We start from the raw sequence: 19,344 nt of genomic DNA on the forward strand, positions 1-19,344 counted from the left end.
TTGAGTGCTGTCGGCAGTCTTAATTGCATTTCTGTTGTTGTCACTGGCGTAACATAACCCAGAGCTCTATATGCCAAACTGCGGCGCTCCTGTGTCGGATTTTGTTTCGGATAGCTGTAACTTTTGTGCGGATATTTTTTGATAGGTTTAACCTGAAGTGACTGTTGACTACAAGCCAAAATAATTAAACAAAACACGGACAGCCAACATCTTATGATAATATTGGTAGGACTCTAAAGTTGATCTGTCAAAAGTACAAGCAAATATAGACCTTTGCAAAGGCTTCTGTATCTCAGCTCAGCTCAGCTGTACAATTAAAATTCTTCAAAAAAGTCATAAAGTATGGATTTTTTTGGATTCTGGGACGATATTAATTGGATTCCTATGGGCATTTGGATGAGATTCCTCGAATTCTCATAATTCCAGGTACGATCATCACTGGGGCAAGTTTTTGTCGCAGTTAAATCCGTGGAAAGCTGCATTTATTTTTTACAAAAGTTGCACTAAAAGACCACATTTTGGTCGGTTGATAAAACAAATGGTCAACTTCCCAGTTCCACTACCGAAATATAGTTTTCCATCCACATTCTCCATTAGTTGACTAAAAATAAAGTCAACTTTCCAGCTCAGCTCCCGAAATCCCCCTTAGAGCGTTACTTCAGTGCTGATTTACGGTATTTCATTCGAATTTGGCCATGTATTTCACCAAAATTCTCAAAAAACAGTGACATAATCAAGCGATCTAATTTCATATACTACCAAATATTTCCAGTAAAAAGTTGAATGCATGAAAAATCGAAAAAAACTTTCATGAAAAATCGAAAAAGCTGCAAAAAGTTGCACTATAAGATTCCTTCAAACAGCTTAAAGCGGCATTCTACATAACTTCCGAGTATTTAGGAAGCTGCAGGAAGCTGTAAAAAAGTTGCAAAAACTTGCCCTAATCATCACTGATGACCTTGTAAATTGCATTTTCAGCGCTTCCGCAAGCCGTCTGGTGACATCACTCCAAGGCGACTTATTAGCTCTGAGACAATCTAGTAGTGTTTGATCCAATGAAATTCCTAATAAACTGAAAAGAGCCAACAGACTGATTTTGATTGCTTAGCGATCTCGTCAACGTCAATTTTTTCAATTCTCAAATCATTTCAGTCCTCTTGCAGTCACTTTCCGCAAAACTTAGAAGCAAGTTAGCACTGAACAGTGAACTCTTAAACGTAGAAGTGTAGTTAGAAGTGAGAAAGGGTCAGTTACCAGGCAGGATATTGCAGACGAGTTACACGATTGTTATGATACTATACTCTCTGTGTTTGTGGTGCATTTCTCCTTGCGATTATTGTACCAGACAGTGACGTACAGTGATGTTCATGGTTGGTGGGCGCTGAACGCTATAGAGTCAGATTTACAAATATCTAAAACCCAAAATTGTAGCTGATTGAGTTGACGACTTGTTTTTCATCAGATTAGCACTCCTCATATAGCTACTATAGGCCTACAAATCTACGAGTTGCTGACGATAACCCCTGACGAGTGTCAGCCGAAAATATTCGGATTTATTTCAATATGAATCATGGCCTACTAAGTAGGCTATGTATGAATGTATTATTCAATTGTATATATCTACAATTGAAGGTAGTTGTGGTTGTGGATGGATAACATTAGAGCTACATCAGTAGGGGAATGTATTTGCTTTGAATAAGGCTACCGGATTGGCCATAGTAGGCTAACTCCAGTATTCGTGCTACAGGGGTTCTTTTTCAACATGGATCCCTAAATCATTTTGTGATTATTCTAACCACTAAACAATTCATCAGTACTAATATGAACCATGGAATATCCACTGATATTGTTACAACCAGTGATATCAAGTGAACCAATGATTCAAGGCCATTCATAATTCTTGTACCGCCATAGCACACTTTATGATGTCGGAGTACCGCTATCTCATTGGATGCTGACAACACAGTATGCATTGCGCCGAGGTGATTTTGCTTGCTGACGTTGCCAGAACAGTAAAATATTCACTCATGGAATTGACGATAATTTTGTAAATAATTGACAACGCGATGTTGGAGAGCGAATTGGCTCGGGAATAAATATTATCGACTGCTGCTGCAATATCAACGTCCAACAGTCGATTGCGTACCGCAATTACTAGCATGGCTCAAACAGCACTCAGCACTCAAACACTGTTCTTGTGCCTTTGATGTGCCTTCACTGTTCAACTCAGCTTCTGGAGGCATCGACCTCCATACCAACCTTTATTCTAGGGGTGGTTTCATCAAACGTCACTTGCTTCCGATAACAAAACAATTGAATCTTACCAATTGTTGGACGATGTATCCAAACAAGTCAATAGTGATTGCTGATTAGCTATAATCTGGATAATCTGGTGTGTACAGTTTGACATAGTGGCATATCTCAATAACTAGAGATAACCAACAAATATCAAGTGGATATTTGTGATCACCGACCCCAAATTAGCCAATGTTGATAGCAATCGTCGCAAAATAAGCAAATTGGCTGTCGACCAGCGTTATTATCGTCAAATTGTAATATCAAAAACACTTTTCAGATATGTAATTGCCGCTAAAAGTCTGCAAGAAATAGGTCACCCAATCGGAACAATGGACAGGGAGCAGAGAGAGACAGACAGTTTATTTCCAAAAATAAGTGGATACTGATAGTGAAATGACGACCATTGGGCAATATTAAGTATAGATACAGAACATGTCGTTCTATCAGTGAAACGTTATTAAATCGTACATTAATGCTATACCCCAGTTTGGCACGTTTCATTTTCAGACACGATGCCAGTGTTTTCCTCACTTTATTTGATTTTACAATACGCCAACGTTTGCACATATCACCAAAGAAACAACATTAATAAGCATTATTCTGCGTTAAAATGGCATCAACACGTTATGACCGTCTTCAGTGGTGCCCATAGTATAATTTGGCGGGGAACTAATCCAAGATATCTTTAGCTGCATGTAGTGGTCGTAGACTGCTACAGTCTTTTTGTATGGTTGGATTTTATCAATACGAGGACATCGATCTATAAAGAAACATTTCAAAGTGCATGTTGAATGCAAAAAACAATATATTTAGCTGTTTTTTGCGACAGATGACGCGATAAAATTTTTCACCATGCGCTTTACATAATCCAAGATATCTTGTTTTGTTGTTAGGGTTGCATTTAAAACAAAAATCAATTAAAATCAAACATATTTTAATACAAGGCCCTAATTTAAAACATGTTTTTTATTGTTTTTTAAGCTACGTCGCGAATATTCAGTTGTGACGTCATAGTGGATCAGCACTGACAGTTGAAAAGATAGGATAAATATAGGTCCTTTGACGAATTATCTCTACTATTAATGTTGAATCGACTATTTTGAGGGTTCCAACCATCCCATATCGATATACGTCGGCTGTATCGGGTTGTAATTGTCCGTAGGCTTACACAACATCGTCTGACTACATGCAAAAAATTGATCAACTTCGGCTTAATCTGCCGTCGGAACCTCACTTTAAAGGCAGCATTCGTGAACTTGTATGACGATGTCTCTGTATTCGGTCTTATTGCAAAATGAAGATTATGATATATTTACTTGGTATTCACATTTTCTACAAGCGAAAATATTTGCAGTTTATCCGTGGTAAAACCTATCTATAACTATAATAGCATTTGATGACATGGCTTGGGTTACGGGGAGATTACAACCAAAACGAGGAGTCTAAATCGTATTAGGACCGCAAATTAAACCGAACATGTTTCATAAGTATGGTGTTACTGGATTGAACCGGCGCACCTTTAGAGATCTCTATACTATAATTGCGACAACCGGTATCACAATTCCTTCGTATTCCATATCTTTCCCGAACATAGACGTGTATTTATGCAGCAATAGGGCCATGTCGAAGTATCGCATTACTTGATAAACACAACTGCGTGGATATGGAGGCAAAAAGGGTTAATAGAAATAAAACCTGCGAGAAAAATAAAGTATTGACAACTATGTGTGAATTCGAGCTCAAAACACAAGGATGGATGTCAGTCATTATCCGAAATTTCTGCCGCATGCTTGACATTTCTTCTCTTTCATTAGTAGGCAGCAGATCAGTCCAAGAGGGAAAAAACATATCGCGCATATGATTCCGCAGACCGTGTAGTCCTCATCGATGAACCCCCTGGTAACACAAAGTGATTAGGAGATGATTGCGGTTTAGTATAATCCTTTAGCAAATTCATTCTATATAAACCAAGGACCGGGACCGTTAATAGCCAGATACATATAGGCTATTTAACCTATCTCTTCTAGCGCATTTCACAAAGAGCCATAAAACGGATATTGATCTAATGTTACGGGGTTACGGCACATCGGAAAATTCATAATGCCCCCCTGGGCGACACGAAATCGAAGTTCGATACTTGGGATCCGTCGTAATAAGCACCATACTTTGTGTCTAAAATATGGCACGTTAGAACGCAGATACTGTATGTGCCAATTACAGAAAATACCTACAAATAACTGCTATATTAATAAATGATATCATAATTTCGCTACTATTTTCCACTCTAGGATGCTTAAATCTCGATTAGTCGCATCGCAGCAGACGAAACATATAGCACAAAGCTACGCGCGTTTGTGGAAATGACATATCTGTGGAGTCGTGACCAACACCGGGACAACATTATCAAAAATGCAATGAAATAGCTGTGGTCGAAAAATATCACGTCATGTTTAATGTGGTGTAGAACTGGGATGCTATTCTTTATGGTGGTAGAAAAGGATCTGAATTTGAATTAAAATCGAATCAACCTGATATTTGATTTGCCCACCCCTACACGTGATCAATCCGCTGTCAGATATAATCCAAGACACGTACGACCAAACTACATACAGAAAGAAATTACGACCAACTGCATTCTACCATAACACGTTTGACATAAATCTGTGGATTTTGAAAATGGGAGCTCCCAGTCGTAAGCCACTCCAGGATTCCCCACTGTCCTTACGTCACAAACCCTTGTCTCTGATACCACAAGAATAATGATCCCGGCCGTTATAAAAAATTTAAAAACAAGCTGCAGCAATGTTGCTATATAAGATGCTAATTAAGTGAACAATCGTAAATTTATCAGAGAAGCATACACTATCATCAAAATAGCCATAGATTCCCGAACACTATACTCTAAGCCAGGGGTCGTGAACCTATGGCCCGCGAGCAATATATGGCTCTTTTGATGAGGAAGTATGACTCTTTGATAAATTTCTAATTTGACAGCTTAAACGCATGTTCTTTACCAATATTGCCTCCACTTTTTGATGAATTATTATTCTTTTTGTTGTTGAGACAAGTCTTTAGGAGGTCACAAAACAGAGGCATATTTTGGGGGCCTAGGGGTCATAAAACCCTTTTTCGAAATCCGGAAACTTGCACCAAATATTTGCCTCTGATATAATTGCTCATTGTCAATGCAACATAATAGATTTCTGTATAATAGGCAATTACGGTACCGTTCAAGTTGTTTCGGGTCATACATCGAGGAAATTTAATCTGCCGAGTTCAATACGAAGTCTGCATAATGGTAAACTCAATGCTCCGATCAATATCATATCACAACATCATAATTCGCTGTACGCAATGTTGTACCCGTGTAATCTTGGATTGTACAATGCCTTGATTTAATCAGAGAGAAAAGCAGAAATGGTGACGCCTGTATGACAAGGCAGTTTTTAAAACCAAATTATCTTCCTGATCATCAGCGCCAGAAGAATTCCCTTGGAAGTGACACTGACATTCTCATTCCAATTTATTTGGTAGCTTGCTCTTAATGCCATGTAAATATAGGCTTGTTGGGCAACGTTATGTGACCGCCAAAGATTGTGAGAATTGAGAAACAATGTTAGCGAAATGATTTCATCGATTAAGTTATTATCCCGGAAGCTGATTGTATATTTTAAATTGTCTCATGCTCAAGTGTCAGTTTTCATTGTGTCGTATACTCAAACGTTGGGAAACCGGCTTGATTAGTGCGGACCTTATAACATAACATCAGTGCATAATGCACAGAAAATATGATGCACACGACGAATCGCACGCAGTGAACTTCGATTTCATGCCCCGATAACGTCTGAAATTTTCAATTGTGACGTAACAGTCAATAAAATCCCTGTATGGCTCTTTCAGAATTTCAAATGAAAATATGGGGTCAATGTGGCCCTTTTGACGAAAAAGGGTCCCGACCACTGCTCTAAACATTGTATGGCAGCAGATTTTATTTTGTAACACTTCGCTGATCAGGCGCGTAGCCAACCGAGAATAAAGGGGGGTGTTCTAGAGTGAAGGGGGGTGTTTCATCAACAAGGATGTTCTGAATTATACCCATATGTTCTGATTTATCGGACCAATTCTGTGCACAAATGCTTCTAATACAAGAATCAGATAATCTCGCTCGTGTTAACAGCTCTACACGCATATACATATTATACATAGCCGTGTTATATTAAAATATAACGCCAATGTCGTACGCTACGATCGATAGCAGCCCGAGTACGTATCTTCGTAGGCGCGCCTCTAATTACTGCGAGCGAGTTACGACATCGACGACACGCGCGTGCAGATCATATTTCAATCAACGCAGCAGCGGGAAATCTTATAATTTCGCATTCAGATAAGTAGTAGCGGCCTGGTACCGTAACCAGATTCACGAATGTTAATATATGCAGTCGGAATCTGATGTATCGTGATAATTTGTGAGATTCAGTTCGATGTAACGCCCGCCCGACGTTCCGATCCGTTTCGGGCCGTAACTCATTCACATAACCCCGCTGTATTATTGCGATATAGCACCGCAACTGGTAAGCTGAGATAACAGCAGAAACAGACATAACTTGCCCTTAATTACCAAAAGTGTGCACTGTGCAGTGTGCAGTGTGATCAAGTTACAATACAGCCTGAGACATTGCCGTTTCGCGCTCACATAAGAACACGACCTCGGGTCGGGTATCATTCATAACAGATTTCACAAATGATAATGTCGAATGTGGAATCTCTTATTTATTGATGAATTGGCGATGAATTAGCTCGGTTGTTGGAGTAGCGACTGCCCGTCTTGCTAATCGTTACTCGGCCTCTAACACATGTCCTGACTGTCATGGTTTATAATTATTCGCGCAAATACACCTTCGTCTTTGCTCTGAATTGTTTACAGGTTGTTTCTGCGGACCTGGATTCATTGAAATTATGCACCATGAGTTTTGATTCAACATAATATCGTTCGCTAAATTGATGTAGCTTTTTTTCTATGTTGGAATGGTAAAGAGTAACGACCAATGTGTGCGAAAGTGCGATGCAATTGTTAATGTCAGTGGGCCGTAATAGGGCCCTTCTGTGTCATAGGACACAAAAGCACCCATCTGGGTTTGCTTCTGTTTTACTTCCTTTTTTTCCATCTGGTTAAGGGTTCAAACAGTTGGCACAAGCAGGCTTTGGCTGGGGACGCCTGCGGACCACTTGTCCCGCCGCCACCTACTTGTGCCTGGGGAGAGAGCCACCACTCTGTTACTCACACAAACGAGTTGTATCAAATGCATTCATGTATCTGCAGATTCCGCATTGGGCATTTGATTAAAACACGGCAAGATATCAAGTCGAGTCGCCAATTTATTTGTAACGCGAAATAGCGAGATCTCCCGCTGTGTTGTAGTAACACCAGAGTGTACCTGTACTTGTACACTGTACAGTGTACACTCTGGTAACACGATACCTATATTACTCTCGTTATCACAGACGAGAGAAGAATCCGAGAAAAAGGGGAATATTGGCATTGATCGTTCAGTGCAAACACTCGCCATGCATCAATTACGAATGCGCGAATATGCCAAGAAATATCACCTCTGGATTTGGGATTCAAAAAGGGGGGATATTCTAGTTTGGAAAGTGGGGTGTTTGGATACCCGAAACAGTTATGATGTGATACATGGATAAATGGATATTGATCCGCAGGCATTGAAGCTATGATGGATGTGATGATGGACTGTGATACAGGGATAAGCGGATGGGAAATTCAAAGCTGCTCTTCTGGCATGCGAATATTGTGTGTGGTAGCATATACCATTGAAGCAAATTCGTGAAATGAATCTAAACCTAATTAAAATATTTTCATCATGTAATATCTGTAAAATATTGTATATTCATATTCATACCCGCATTGAGGGCAACTTCCCGGCGCTCTCGCCATTTGTGGCTGCACTGTCTGTTCTGTAAAGTATTTAAAATCAGTTCAGTCCTATATGCCTTTAGTGATGGGTTAACAGTGCACAGTGCACGTGAGGCCCTACCGCACATTCAGCAACGCTCAATGCCTATCAAAATCAATAGTAAGCATGTCAGATTCAACTATTCTGAAGTAAATTTATCTGGATAGGTAATTAGCTGCCGAACGCTGACATTTTACTTGGAAATTCTCTGACTATCAGACAAGGAGCTGGGTTGCCCGCGATGTCTCCAGAGCTAGGGGCGGTTTTGTCTTTTTATCGGTTTAGTGAACAGGGCTTCCCAACCTTTTTCATGGGTGATGCAAAATTTTATCTTTTCCAAATCACCCCAATTATAAAACAGAAATGAATTAAAATTCAAGAAAAACACTGGTACATCAATAAGCTACTTTTTGATCTTGAGTGGAATTTTTTTGTTTGCTTTTTGAGTAAATAATAATAATATTTTACTATTTGCGCTGCTAAATGGAGGAAGGAGGGCCCCAGGTGTAAAATAGGTTGGGTAGTCCTGGTCTAGTATATAATATATTATAGTTGTGGTAAGCGATACTTACGTACAGTCGTCGCAGGGTATGCTGGTGGATTCGATTGCGCCATCGCTTCCGTACTGGTGCTAACTGTTTTCGAAATTTAATCTGACAATATACGTAATACAGTTAGTCGTGGTCACATATCGGTTTCGCTATATCTTCAAAATAAACCGTTCGTATCACCAGGATGTAGTGAGTAGAAACTAGTAATTACGTAAATCATCACGACCGTAGCCTCTGCTGGTCCGCACAAAACCGGTGACATTGTCCGCGGTCATTGATTTCTTCGTGTTCCCAGAAATGCGTGTTTATAGAATGTGAGGTAATTGTGAGTGAAAAATTGACTTATCCAGCAATCATAAAACCTGACTTGGAACGCTCTGTCCATGATAATTTGTGGATATTGTATTCGTAATTATATATAGGTCTGGAGCTGGGCACAACAATTAGGGCACTCGAATCTGAGCCGAGTATGATCATGATTCCGAGTGGTTAGGGCAGAGGTCTCAAACACGCGGCCCGCGGGCCGCATGCGGCCCGTCAGAGCATTTTGTGCGGCCCGCGACGACATTTTAGATTTTTAATAATTTGTCACATATGTCTTTCCAGGTTATAAAGTGAAAATTTCCTCTTAAATTGCTCCGAAAGCCTGAAAATTTTCATCAAATTCCACCATCACATCAATTGTAAACGCTACCATGCAGTGGGAAGATTCACTATTTCGCCACATTTCCAATTCATGATGACAAAACCTGACCCTTAGACGATTCGTGACTGAAACTTGTGAGTTGGACTTGGACGCGACCTTTTTTAGAATTACTCAGACTCGGGCTTACTCGGTGGCAAAATGAAAATGACTCGAGTGGACTGGGAGTTACTCGGAATGCCGTGAATTTGTTAGAACCATGGACGCAGCGAACTAATCGCGTATCAGGGAAATAGTAATAGATCAGAAGGTCGCAGCATGGTATTTCGCTAACTAAGCGAGTAGTTATGGCAATCTGTTAGTTACATCTTTGGTCGCTAAACCATGTTATCAAAGCCACTTAAACTTAAAGGTACCGAGGTACCGTAGTGGTACGCTCCAACGATGTAACAACAATGGGCCGTTCAGCGTTCCGACATTTCAATCACTAGGACACATTCATTAATATATTTATATTATATTTATATTTTTCTGCTCCTATATGTGAAGATATTTGGCCATGAGATTAATAGCCTATTAATCAGAAGTATACCTGAATCCTGGATTGGAATTACCGGTACAATTACAATGCCCAACCTAAAAATGTTTTGATTTCAGATCAGTCTCCATCATCAATCTGTTAAATTCAAAATATTCATAGTAGCTGCAAAATTATAACCGATAGCTTTTATGATGGCATCATACATATGTCCGCCCATATGGTGTCTATCAGAGATGAGCATGGATTAGGATTAGGTTTTGAAAAAACAGGATTTGTGAAATTTTGTCGGATTTGGATTGGATTTGGATTAGACATTTTTTTTCAGAACGGATTAGGATTTGGATTGGATTGATCTATTTTCTAGGAGATTGAAATGTCGTGTGGCGAATGGCGACAAACTTTATTCAAATCAGTTATTAATGAACTTATGGTTACTAGGTTATCCTGAATCAAGTGAATCGTTGGTTGTGAAAGAAAATTTTCGAATCCCTCCATTGCATAAATTAGTTTTTTTCTGAATTTCCAGTTGGAATCGGATTAGGATTGGACATGGACTTGAATATGAAAAAGTTATGGATTAGGATTTGGATTTGGATTTGAAGGTTCGGATTTGGATTGGATTAGGACATAGAAATTTCAAATCCGCTCATCTCTGGTGTCTATATCCTATAATTATATATCAAGTTCAACAACAATTCTATTCAAATAGTTATAAATGTGATGATTCTTTTCGTGCCAGGCCTAAATTTACACAGGAGTAAATTACATTTTGACAATGTGTGTTTACTGTCAGTCTGCTTGATTGGCTCACTTTCAATAAGACAATTCATTCCCGCAAAATAAGGCGTACTTGGAAGGATATAGAATACCTCTATAAATTAAGGTCAACTTTCCACTCAGCTCCCGAAATACCCACCGGAGCGTCACATCGGTGCTAATTTACGGCATTATAGTCGGGTTTTGCTATAAATATGACCAAAATTCTCAAAAAAGATGACAAAAGGGCGTCCTCCGAGGACACTTTCAAAAAAGTCAAAAACAAGGACAAATCCCTACTATAAATTCTGCGGCCCGCAGCGTCGTCAAAACTGGAAAACTGGCCCGCGAGCACATTTGAGTTTGAGACCTCTGGGTTAGGGTCTAGAGCGGTGGTTCTCAAACTTTTACGGCTTGTGGCAAACTAAAAACGTTTAAAACTCTCGCCTCACACTTAGGCCGAGAAAAGATGCTCCGAAAAAAAGATCGATATCCTTTATCATATGAACAAAACATATGCAACAGAAAGATGGTTGAATTGTTCACAAACATACCCGCTTTTTGTCATCAATTCGAAGCAGTGTTTCTCGTTTACAGCTTCTAATTTCACCAAAAAAGAAAAGCCATGTTCACCAAGCCATGAAGATGCAAATTTCAACACAATATTGATTGTGTTTGTACCGATCACAGAATAGGATTCATAGAAAACAGCTGAAACCCATCCATTTTTTTAAAGAGATAGCTTTACATTTTAAATGGGTATTTCCGAATAAATCAATGATCTGTTATTCTGCGGATTGATTGCTTGATATATTATGATGCCGTAACTGGTTTCATTGTCACTTGTGCTTATTTATCGGCTGTTGAAGAATTTAAAGCGTCTTTAAGTCGGATGTGTTAGTCTTCAGGCCTTTTTCAAAATATTTATACAGTTCATTTCCTAAACTCCAAAAATGTTCGCGGCCCACCTGAGAATCTGTGGCGGCACACAGATTGGGAACCACTGGCCTAGAGAGCAGCGACGTTATATTCTCTTGGCATAAAGAGTTATAGTATGTGAAGTATAGTTTCTATACTGCCTTGACCACTGCCGGCAGTCTTAAAAGTATTTCTGGCTGCTGTCACTGGCGTAATATAACACCGAGCTCAATTCAAAACTGTGGTAGCTCTGGAGCGGCGAAAACATATGATGCCCACGTAAATCATAAACCCGATCGCATTTTCAGCACTTCGGCTATAGCCGTCTCATGATGTCGCTCCAATACGACTCAGCTCAGAGACGACGTCGCCAGTTAAATCAACCTGTTGTGTCACAATCTTGTGGGTTTTGATCAGACGAAATACCAACTGACTTGGACATGGACACAGGAATCAATCAAATTAACGGCTTCGAAATCTCGCCTACGTAAATTTTGTCAGTTGTCAAATAGTCAAATCTCTCACGTCTGTTATTTAGTATATCTCCTACATCCGCTTTCCTTAATGCGTAAGAACGTGTTAACACAGAACTCTTATACAAGAGTGAAAAAGTATCTTGAAGTGAGAAAATGTGAATCACCAGACAAGAACGAATTGCACGATTGTAACGATACTGCACTCTCGATCTCGGTGTTTATGATGCATTTCTCGTGATCACTGTACCGTTGTAGCTATATTTTTACCACGGATATCCAAATCGAATTCTAGATATCTCTGTATTTTACAATACAGTAGGCAATTGCGATTCACAAGATACAATGCGATATAATGAGCACATAGGAGGAAGTCGAATCGACCAAGTACGGTCTATCAATATACTATCCGCCTAGGCCAGGGGTGGGCAACTATTTTCCTCCGCGGGCCAAATGAGAAGCAGAAAATGCGTTGGCGGGCCGAGTCAACAATTTGAGCGGTAGGGTATTCTCAAGCGCATTAACTTTATTTCTAAATTGAAATCAGGTAATTACGCTGTTAGCTAATTATTGCTGCACAGTGGATGTATTGATATTAGGAAATGAGAAAGTGACGGTTAATTTCCAAAATATAATATTTATTTGCTGTCATATTTCGAGACAATGTTAAACTTGACACAATTTGAGCTCTCTTTAAATCCCTATCCGCATTTTTCTATCAAGACATTAAAATTTCTCTGGGATACTACAAAGCTTATTGTCTTGATCGCTGCCTTCCGAGCAGTATGCAGTATGGCGAAGTACCCTTGATGTTGAGCGAAGCGTGCAGTTCTTCTGAAATTCGCACGCCCTTGAAATAGTGCATATCTTCGTGTTTTTGCTTTATGATTTATGACCGACTTAAATTATACTCCAAATTATACTCCTACGGTGAACTGCTCGGCACTAACTACTAACTACCCCTGACTTCAGTAAACAAATATTTAGTGCTCAAAACCATCTTTGAATTTCAGCTTTCGTCTTTCTTTTTTGACATTTCCGTTCATCCGTCATGGGTGATTATGACACATTTAGTAATCGCGGGCACTAATTGACTTGTTTTACGAATTAGGGATTTTGGAAACGTATCCCGTAGCAATTTGAATCACAGACATGCCGTGTAATGCGTCTAGCCTAATGTGACAATGACAACAAAGAAAATTTGGTGACGTCTTGTCCTTGGGACTTTATTTGTAAAGGTATAATTTGCTACATTGACTTGAGTCTAGAGAGTAAACGAATATTCGGTTCAGTTAATACAGCCCATGGTTTTAGTACACGCAAGTAGGTTTTAATTCCAATTAATTTAATACCAAGCAACTTTTCGCAGGCCGCTAAGAATAGCTCCGCGGGCCGCACTTTGTCCAGGTCTGGCCTAGGCCTATCGCAATATATTATATAGACAATACATGATACATGTTACGATTAAGGAGTAGCAAAATGAAATCACAACCGATTCGAATTGAACATTCACGCCTGAAATATTCAATATTCGCCGTCGGTGATTTGTTTTCTCAAATATGATTACCGCATAATGCAACCCCGAACCCGCTAAGTTTTAGTTAATATTTAGCTTAATTATCCCGCAAACGTCATTTGTCTTGTGTTAATATCTTAATAATAACTATGGGTTAGTGTGAACGGTAAAATTGCGCTTTTCCTGACAATGACATCATGTTCTGCAAAATTTGCGAGGGCTGAGCAAAATCGAGTGCCTGAGAGATTCAATTCTAAAATGGCTATTCGGCTTCAAGTCGAGAATTAGAGTATTCATCGTTATGATGTCGTCACTACAGTATACATGATGTGGAAAGTTCAAATATGTACCTTTTATGCGACGACAAAGAATATATTGCCAGTCGTACATCATATTAAAGCAGTTGGTATTTTTCGACCATTTCATCGTTCTCTGTGCCAATGATATGAATCGATCGCGACTTAACAGAAAAGTAATTTCCAGTGCGTGACTCTGTGCTACAAGCGTGGTTTGTATGTGATCAATCGTCGCGTGTTTTGGAAATCCGCCACGCCGATTTCGCATGAACGCGAACCGAAAATAAACTGTCACAAAGATAGCTGGAGGCGAATGTGTAGGCCATAGCAATAGCGCGCAACGCCTCCGACAACGCCGTTGGGCATGACTGCAACATTACTCATGCACCAAAATTGAGAAACTTTTCTCATTGATCATTGAGAAACTTTTTTCAATGATCATATCACATTTAGCCGCAACAGCTTCTGGAATATTGGTTAACGGGGGATATAGCATAGTGGTGACGATAAGCGCCCAGAAAAATACCCGATGAAAGAGCGCACATACCAGGGTTACCATACTTCCTGATTTTTGAGAATTTGTCCTCTTTTTGAGAAATTCGGTTAAATATAGGGTAAAATTCGACTGAGATAATGTAAAATTGTAAATCATCACTAAAGTAACGCTCCGGCGTCTATTTTTTTTAGTCAGCCAACGGAGAATTAAAGAAAAGTGTCAATTTCCGGAGCCGAGCCGGAAAATGACCTTCTTTTTAGTCAACTAGCCACAAAGTCGGAAAAATTTACCGTTTAATCCGGATTTCACTCCAGTATTGTAAGTCTAAAAATTTTGAAAAAGTGTCCTATATTTAGATTTACAAATTATGGCAACTCTAGCACATACTAGGAATGGGAAGAGCAGGAAAGAACCGCGAAATAAGGAAAAACATCGAAGAAACAACTGTGGCATCGGGAACTAGTTCGAGGGGGATGCCAGTGTAAGAGACTGCAACCGCAACTGGTCGCTCGGTATCCTCCTGTCCGTTCAATACACCGCATTGTGTTTTATCGCTTTGTTCATTGTGTGTGCCTTGTTCAGATAAAAATATAATCCGACGATTATTATTATTGTCTACAACAGAATGAAATGGATTCCGTGGAGAGGTTTCAACCCCCTCCGATATATTAGGAAAATACAGGAATATCTCCACACTTTACCCATAGTTAATAACTCCCGAGGAATAACTCACATCAGAAACAAAATTTTATCGGTAAGCCTAGTCAAAAAATCTGTCCAGTGTAAATCTTCACTCCCACGTGACCATAGGATGTCACTGTAAGTACAGAAATGGCTGCATGACTATACTTACCTTCCTGCTACTAAATGTACTACTAAATTCTACAATGCACACTGCACAGCATTTAATTGCAACCGTTTTAGAATTTTAACAATTTCCGTTCGATCTATACGACCCACGCTAACATGACATAATCGGGCAGGTTTATATATTTGTTAAATGTTGTCGAAATAACACCTGCTAGCGATAAGAAACATCAATATTCACCAGTCTATCGGTCACACATTATTATAGTTATCCGATTTGCTACTACACAGTGCTGTGACGTCACGGAAATAACTTTTTTACCTTTAACGGCCGATACCGATATTTTGAATGGATATTATCGGCGAACCGATTATAATCTCTCAATATGGCATTATGAACCCCGAGTATATATAACTCGGTTTCAGCGTTTCAAGATATCAGACTCCTTTACACTATATACATACGACAATGACGTATCTGAATAAACTGCATCGAGGGTATCCGTGGACTGAGAATTCACTGCCAGGACAACAGCGCGGACGTAAGGTCAAATTACTGGTGCAGGGCAACCCATAGTATTTGGTTAACTACCATCGTACTTCATACACAGCAATTTTTTTCAATCTGTTGCAATGGTCCCTGAAAATTGTTTCCGGACCCCAGTCTCAGAAATATCGATGTTGAATGACTGTAATCCTATGACTTCGTCGCTTCAAGTGCAATGGCTTGGGTGAAAGTCAATTCAATCCAAAAATGAGTTAAGCCAAGTCCATAATCACATAAATGGCGATTCTCGAGTTTCACTCTATTTACAACACTGCACTCTTAGCCTAACTTCGAATTATATCGCGTTTATAAATCCTACGCGCCTACCGAGCACACCTTCCCCCGCTCCTACGTGCAATAATAATTGGAAATACAATGTTGTAGTTGATTTATGTTGATGTATGTCTGACGTATGTTTTGATTTCGTGTCCCGCGGGTGTATATTCACGTCCGTATATATCACGGGTGATACAAGGCTGTGAAGACACACTTTTTGGAATTCAATGTATATCATTTATTCGAAGAGCTTCTTGGAGGTACAGAACTTCAATATACAATTGAATAGTACATATATACAATTGAATATACTATTCAATTGTACAACGTTTATTCATATTCCATTTGTGCCAATGATTACAAGTCATTAAACTGTTTTATAACGAGTCGATTGCTGTTTCGTCTCCTCGTAGTGTCCCACATAACGCTCTTCGCATGATCTAGAAATCCATTCCACACGAAGCACACTCTTTGTCTTTCATCAGGAACAAGCACAGCAATCCGACTGGAAATAAAAATATGCAGAGAGTGATCCCACGGCACGTGTATTTTCCTTTGATGTCGCCTCTGAAATTAAAAAATTGGAACATGTTGGATTCGCGAATATGTTCGTGAGCAGTGTTGGTTCTCAAGTAGAATAAAATTTGTGAAAACTTCAATATACAATTGAATGGTATATTCATATTAAAGCAACCCGAACATTTTCGGATGACGCTCGTCAGGAGGGGTAATCGTCAGCAACTATATAGTAGAGGATCCATCATGTTAATATTTCAACTCACCCGCATCTTGGACAGCTGCCTGCTCTGAATTGAACCGTTGTCGGAGAGGCCGGTTGCGCCATCACTATCGTCGTGTTGTTCTGTGGCGGTGGAGGCGGGGCGCTTTGTATGATGGTCTGGTGGAAATGGTTGGTCGGTGGCGGAGGTGGCGCATTCTGTACGATGGTCTGGTTGAAATTGCCGGGGTGAACTGTGAAACTATGTTTAATCGGACAAGAGTTCTTGACAATATTCATTAATGCTAAATAACTTATTACTATAAGGTGAGCTGTGTGTTAATGACGACTTCACAAATATTCTATTTTCACCTAACGTGCGTAGATTTGTGCTACATATTACGTGGGTGGGATAAGGGTTGTTTGTGGGCCGAAAACGAACCCCGTATCTATTAGAATGTAACCAATAAGTTTTCATAGCATCATAGTAGTACATTTCTCTCAATTCATATCGACATATTTCCTGCATCTTTCTCATGAAACCAATCGCGTACCAAGGGAGTTCTACACCTACAATAGTCCGACTTCGCACGATACTCAGTCATACGAGACTTTCCTCCTCGCGAATATGTTTTAATCTTACCTGGAGGAGGAGCATACGCTGGTTGCTGATATTGCGGGTAGGCTGACATCTTTAGAATAACTATACTCAAATGTTAATCCTGTAAATAACAATAACATAGATGTATCTGATCCAGGGTTGTAACCACGTCACGAGGTTCCGAGTGACAAGTCAATTTGACTTTTTTAGTTTTGACTCGAGTCAAGTCGAGTTCTGTTCAGTATATGTTTTTATCCACCACAAGATTGCGATACAATGAAAAGATAGGAAGATGTCGAATCAATATGGAGCATTCTTTAAATCAGACACTCACGTTAGCCTATGCCAGGGTTAGCCAACCTTTTTGCTATTCACGGCCACATTTCCGAGCATAGCCGTAATGAACTATAGCTGGACGTCAAATACGCATGTTAAACTGTCCATTTGCGGTGAACTCCGGTTTAATCTATTTATTCATATCGGCTCACTACACGCACCGAAATCGCGAGTGGTCATGTAAGGGGATGTAATGGAATTGGATATGGTAGCGTGAAGCGCGAAATTTCTTTCAGATTCGCGAATGAATTTCGTCATTAATATTAGTACCTTTATATATGTCTATCAAATATTTACTCGTTTTCAGTCAATGTGATCAGATTCACCGGTAGATTCGATGGAGGGGGTGTACATTTAATGCAAGTTATATATGATGATGCATTTTCGGGTGGGCCAATTGTTATTAGTCACTTTGTTGCATAATGTTATTTCTTGACCTCCCATCAGGATTGTGGGTATAGGTCAGTGGTCGGGAACCTTTTTCGACCGAAGAGCCATATTGACCCAATATTTTCAAATGTGACCCCAAAGAGCCATAAATGTCAATCCACTGTTACGTCACAATTGAAAATTTGTGACGTATTGGTAGCACTAATAAATGGAATTCGTAGTGTGCACCATATTTTCTCTGCTCACATGCGTAAGTGGAGCCAAACAAGGTCACTACAGCAGTACATACATAGATTACATCAGTGGTTCTTAACCTTTTTTCCTCCAGCGCCCCCTTTCAAAACTTTCCGTGCTCTAGCGCCCCCCACCCCATATTTTAAGAACTAATAAAACAATGGGTAAGAGGTAGGGCCGTAACAACACTTCGTCAGCCCCCTCAAAAACGTTGATTTTGGGCCCCGATAGGGTGATAAACCAAACTTCCGTGGGACTTCGCCCCCAAGACCCTCGCGTCGCGTGATTTCGATGTTGAGCAAAGTTTATGTGGCCTGGTCGCCTAGGCGAGAAAGTTTTCTATAATCGATGAATGAATCGGTCAAGAATATTGTTAATTGCATGTCTATGTATCGCTATATTTTGTATCCTCTCAGCCCCCGTAATAATATTTACCGGTAGCGCTGAATGGGATGTTGTCTTGGAAAATGTAGGGCACATAATTAATAATTGAATAGTATATTCATATTGTAATGAACCCGAATATTTTCGGCTGACACTCGTCAGGGGTAATCGTCAGCAACTAGTAGAGAATTCGAAAGAACAGCGTATATCAACAATCGTAACACAAAATATGACGTCACCAGCACGAAATGTCGAATACGAGAGCGTTCAATGTACTATTTTTAGATGATACACGAACTCTTTTTGTTGACACAGCCTTGGCTGGTGTATTTTGATAAAAGTCGACTCCAAGGCACACAAATGAAAGTGTGAGCGACCCTTTCCGAGTATGCGAAATCTGTCGTCTCGATAATTTTTCGCACAGGCGGGATTATCCAACAAGTGTTTGCCAATTGCAAAATTTATGGCCTTTGATTGTTCCGCATCAACCTTGAGCGGGTGAGTTAAGGGTGAGCTTTTCACCGAGCTTTTCACCCTTAACTCACCTAACTCACCTACAACTGATGTGTAATTTTTGAGAAATCATATGTA

The 19,344-nt window shown here is 39.7% G+C and overlaps 1 protein-coding gene across 1 annotated transcript; it reads right to left on the reverse strand.

Moving 5' to 3' along the window:
* Window positions 1-2,811: 2,811 nt before the first annotated feature.
* On the reverse strand, window positions 2,812-17,606 carry LOC145458149 (uncharacterized). The gene is made up of 5 exons (XM_080336513.1): window positions 17,452-17,606; window positions 16,873-17,062; window positions 12,120-16,657; window positions 8,843-8,923; window positions 2,812-4,194 (listed from the first exon to the last, which is right to left on the reverse strand). The coding sequence occupies exons 1-3, from the start codon at window positions 17,498-17,500 to the stop codon at window positions 16,531-16,533; spliced, it is 366 nt and encodes a 121-aa protein (XP_080192639.1). The 5' UTR covers window positions 17,501-17,606; the 3' UTR covers window positions 2,812-4,194; window positions 8,843-8,923; window positions 12,120-16,530.
* Window positions 17,607-19,344: the final 1,738 nt, after the last annotated feature.

The sequence above is a fragment of the Botryllus schlosseri genome, chromosome 15 (assembly GCF_051294905.1).
Source record: "Botryllus schlosseri isolate E-star chromosome 15, Bs_hap1, whole genome shotgun sequence".
Classification (NCBI taxonomy): Eukaryota; Metazoa; Chordata; class Ascidiacea; order Stolidobranchia; family Styelidae; genus Botryllus; species Botryllus schlosseri.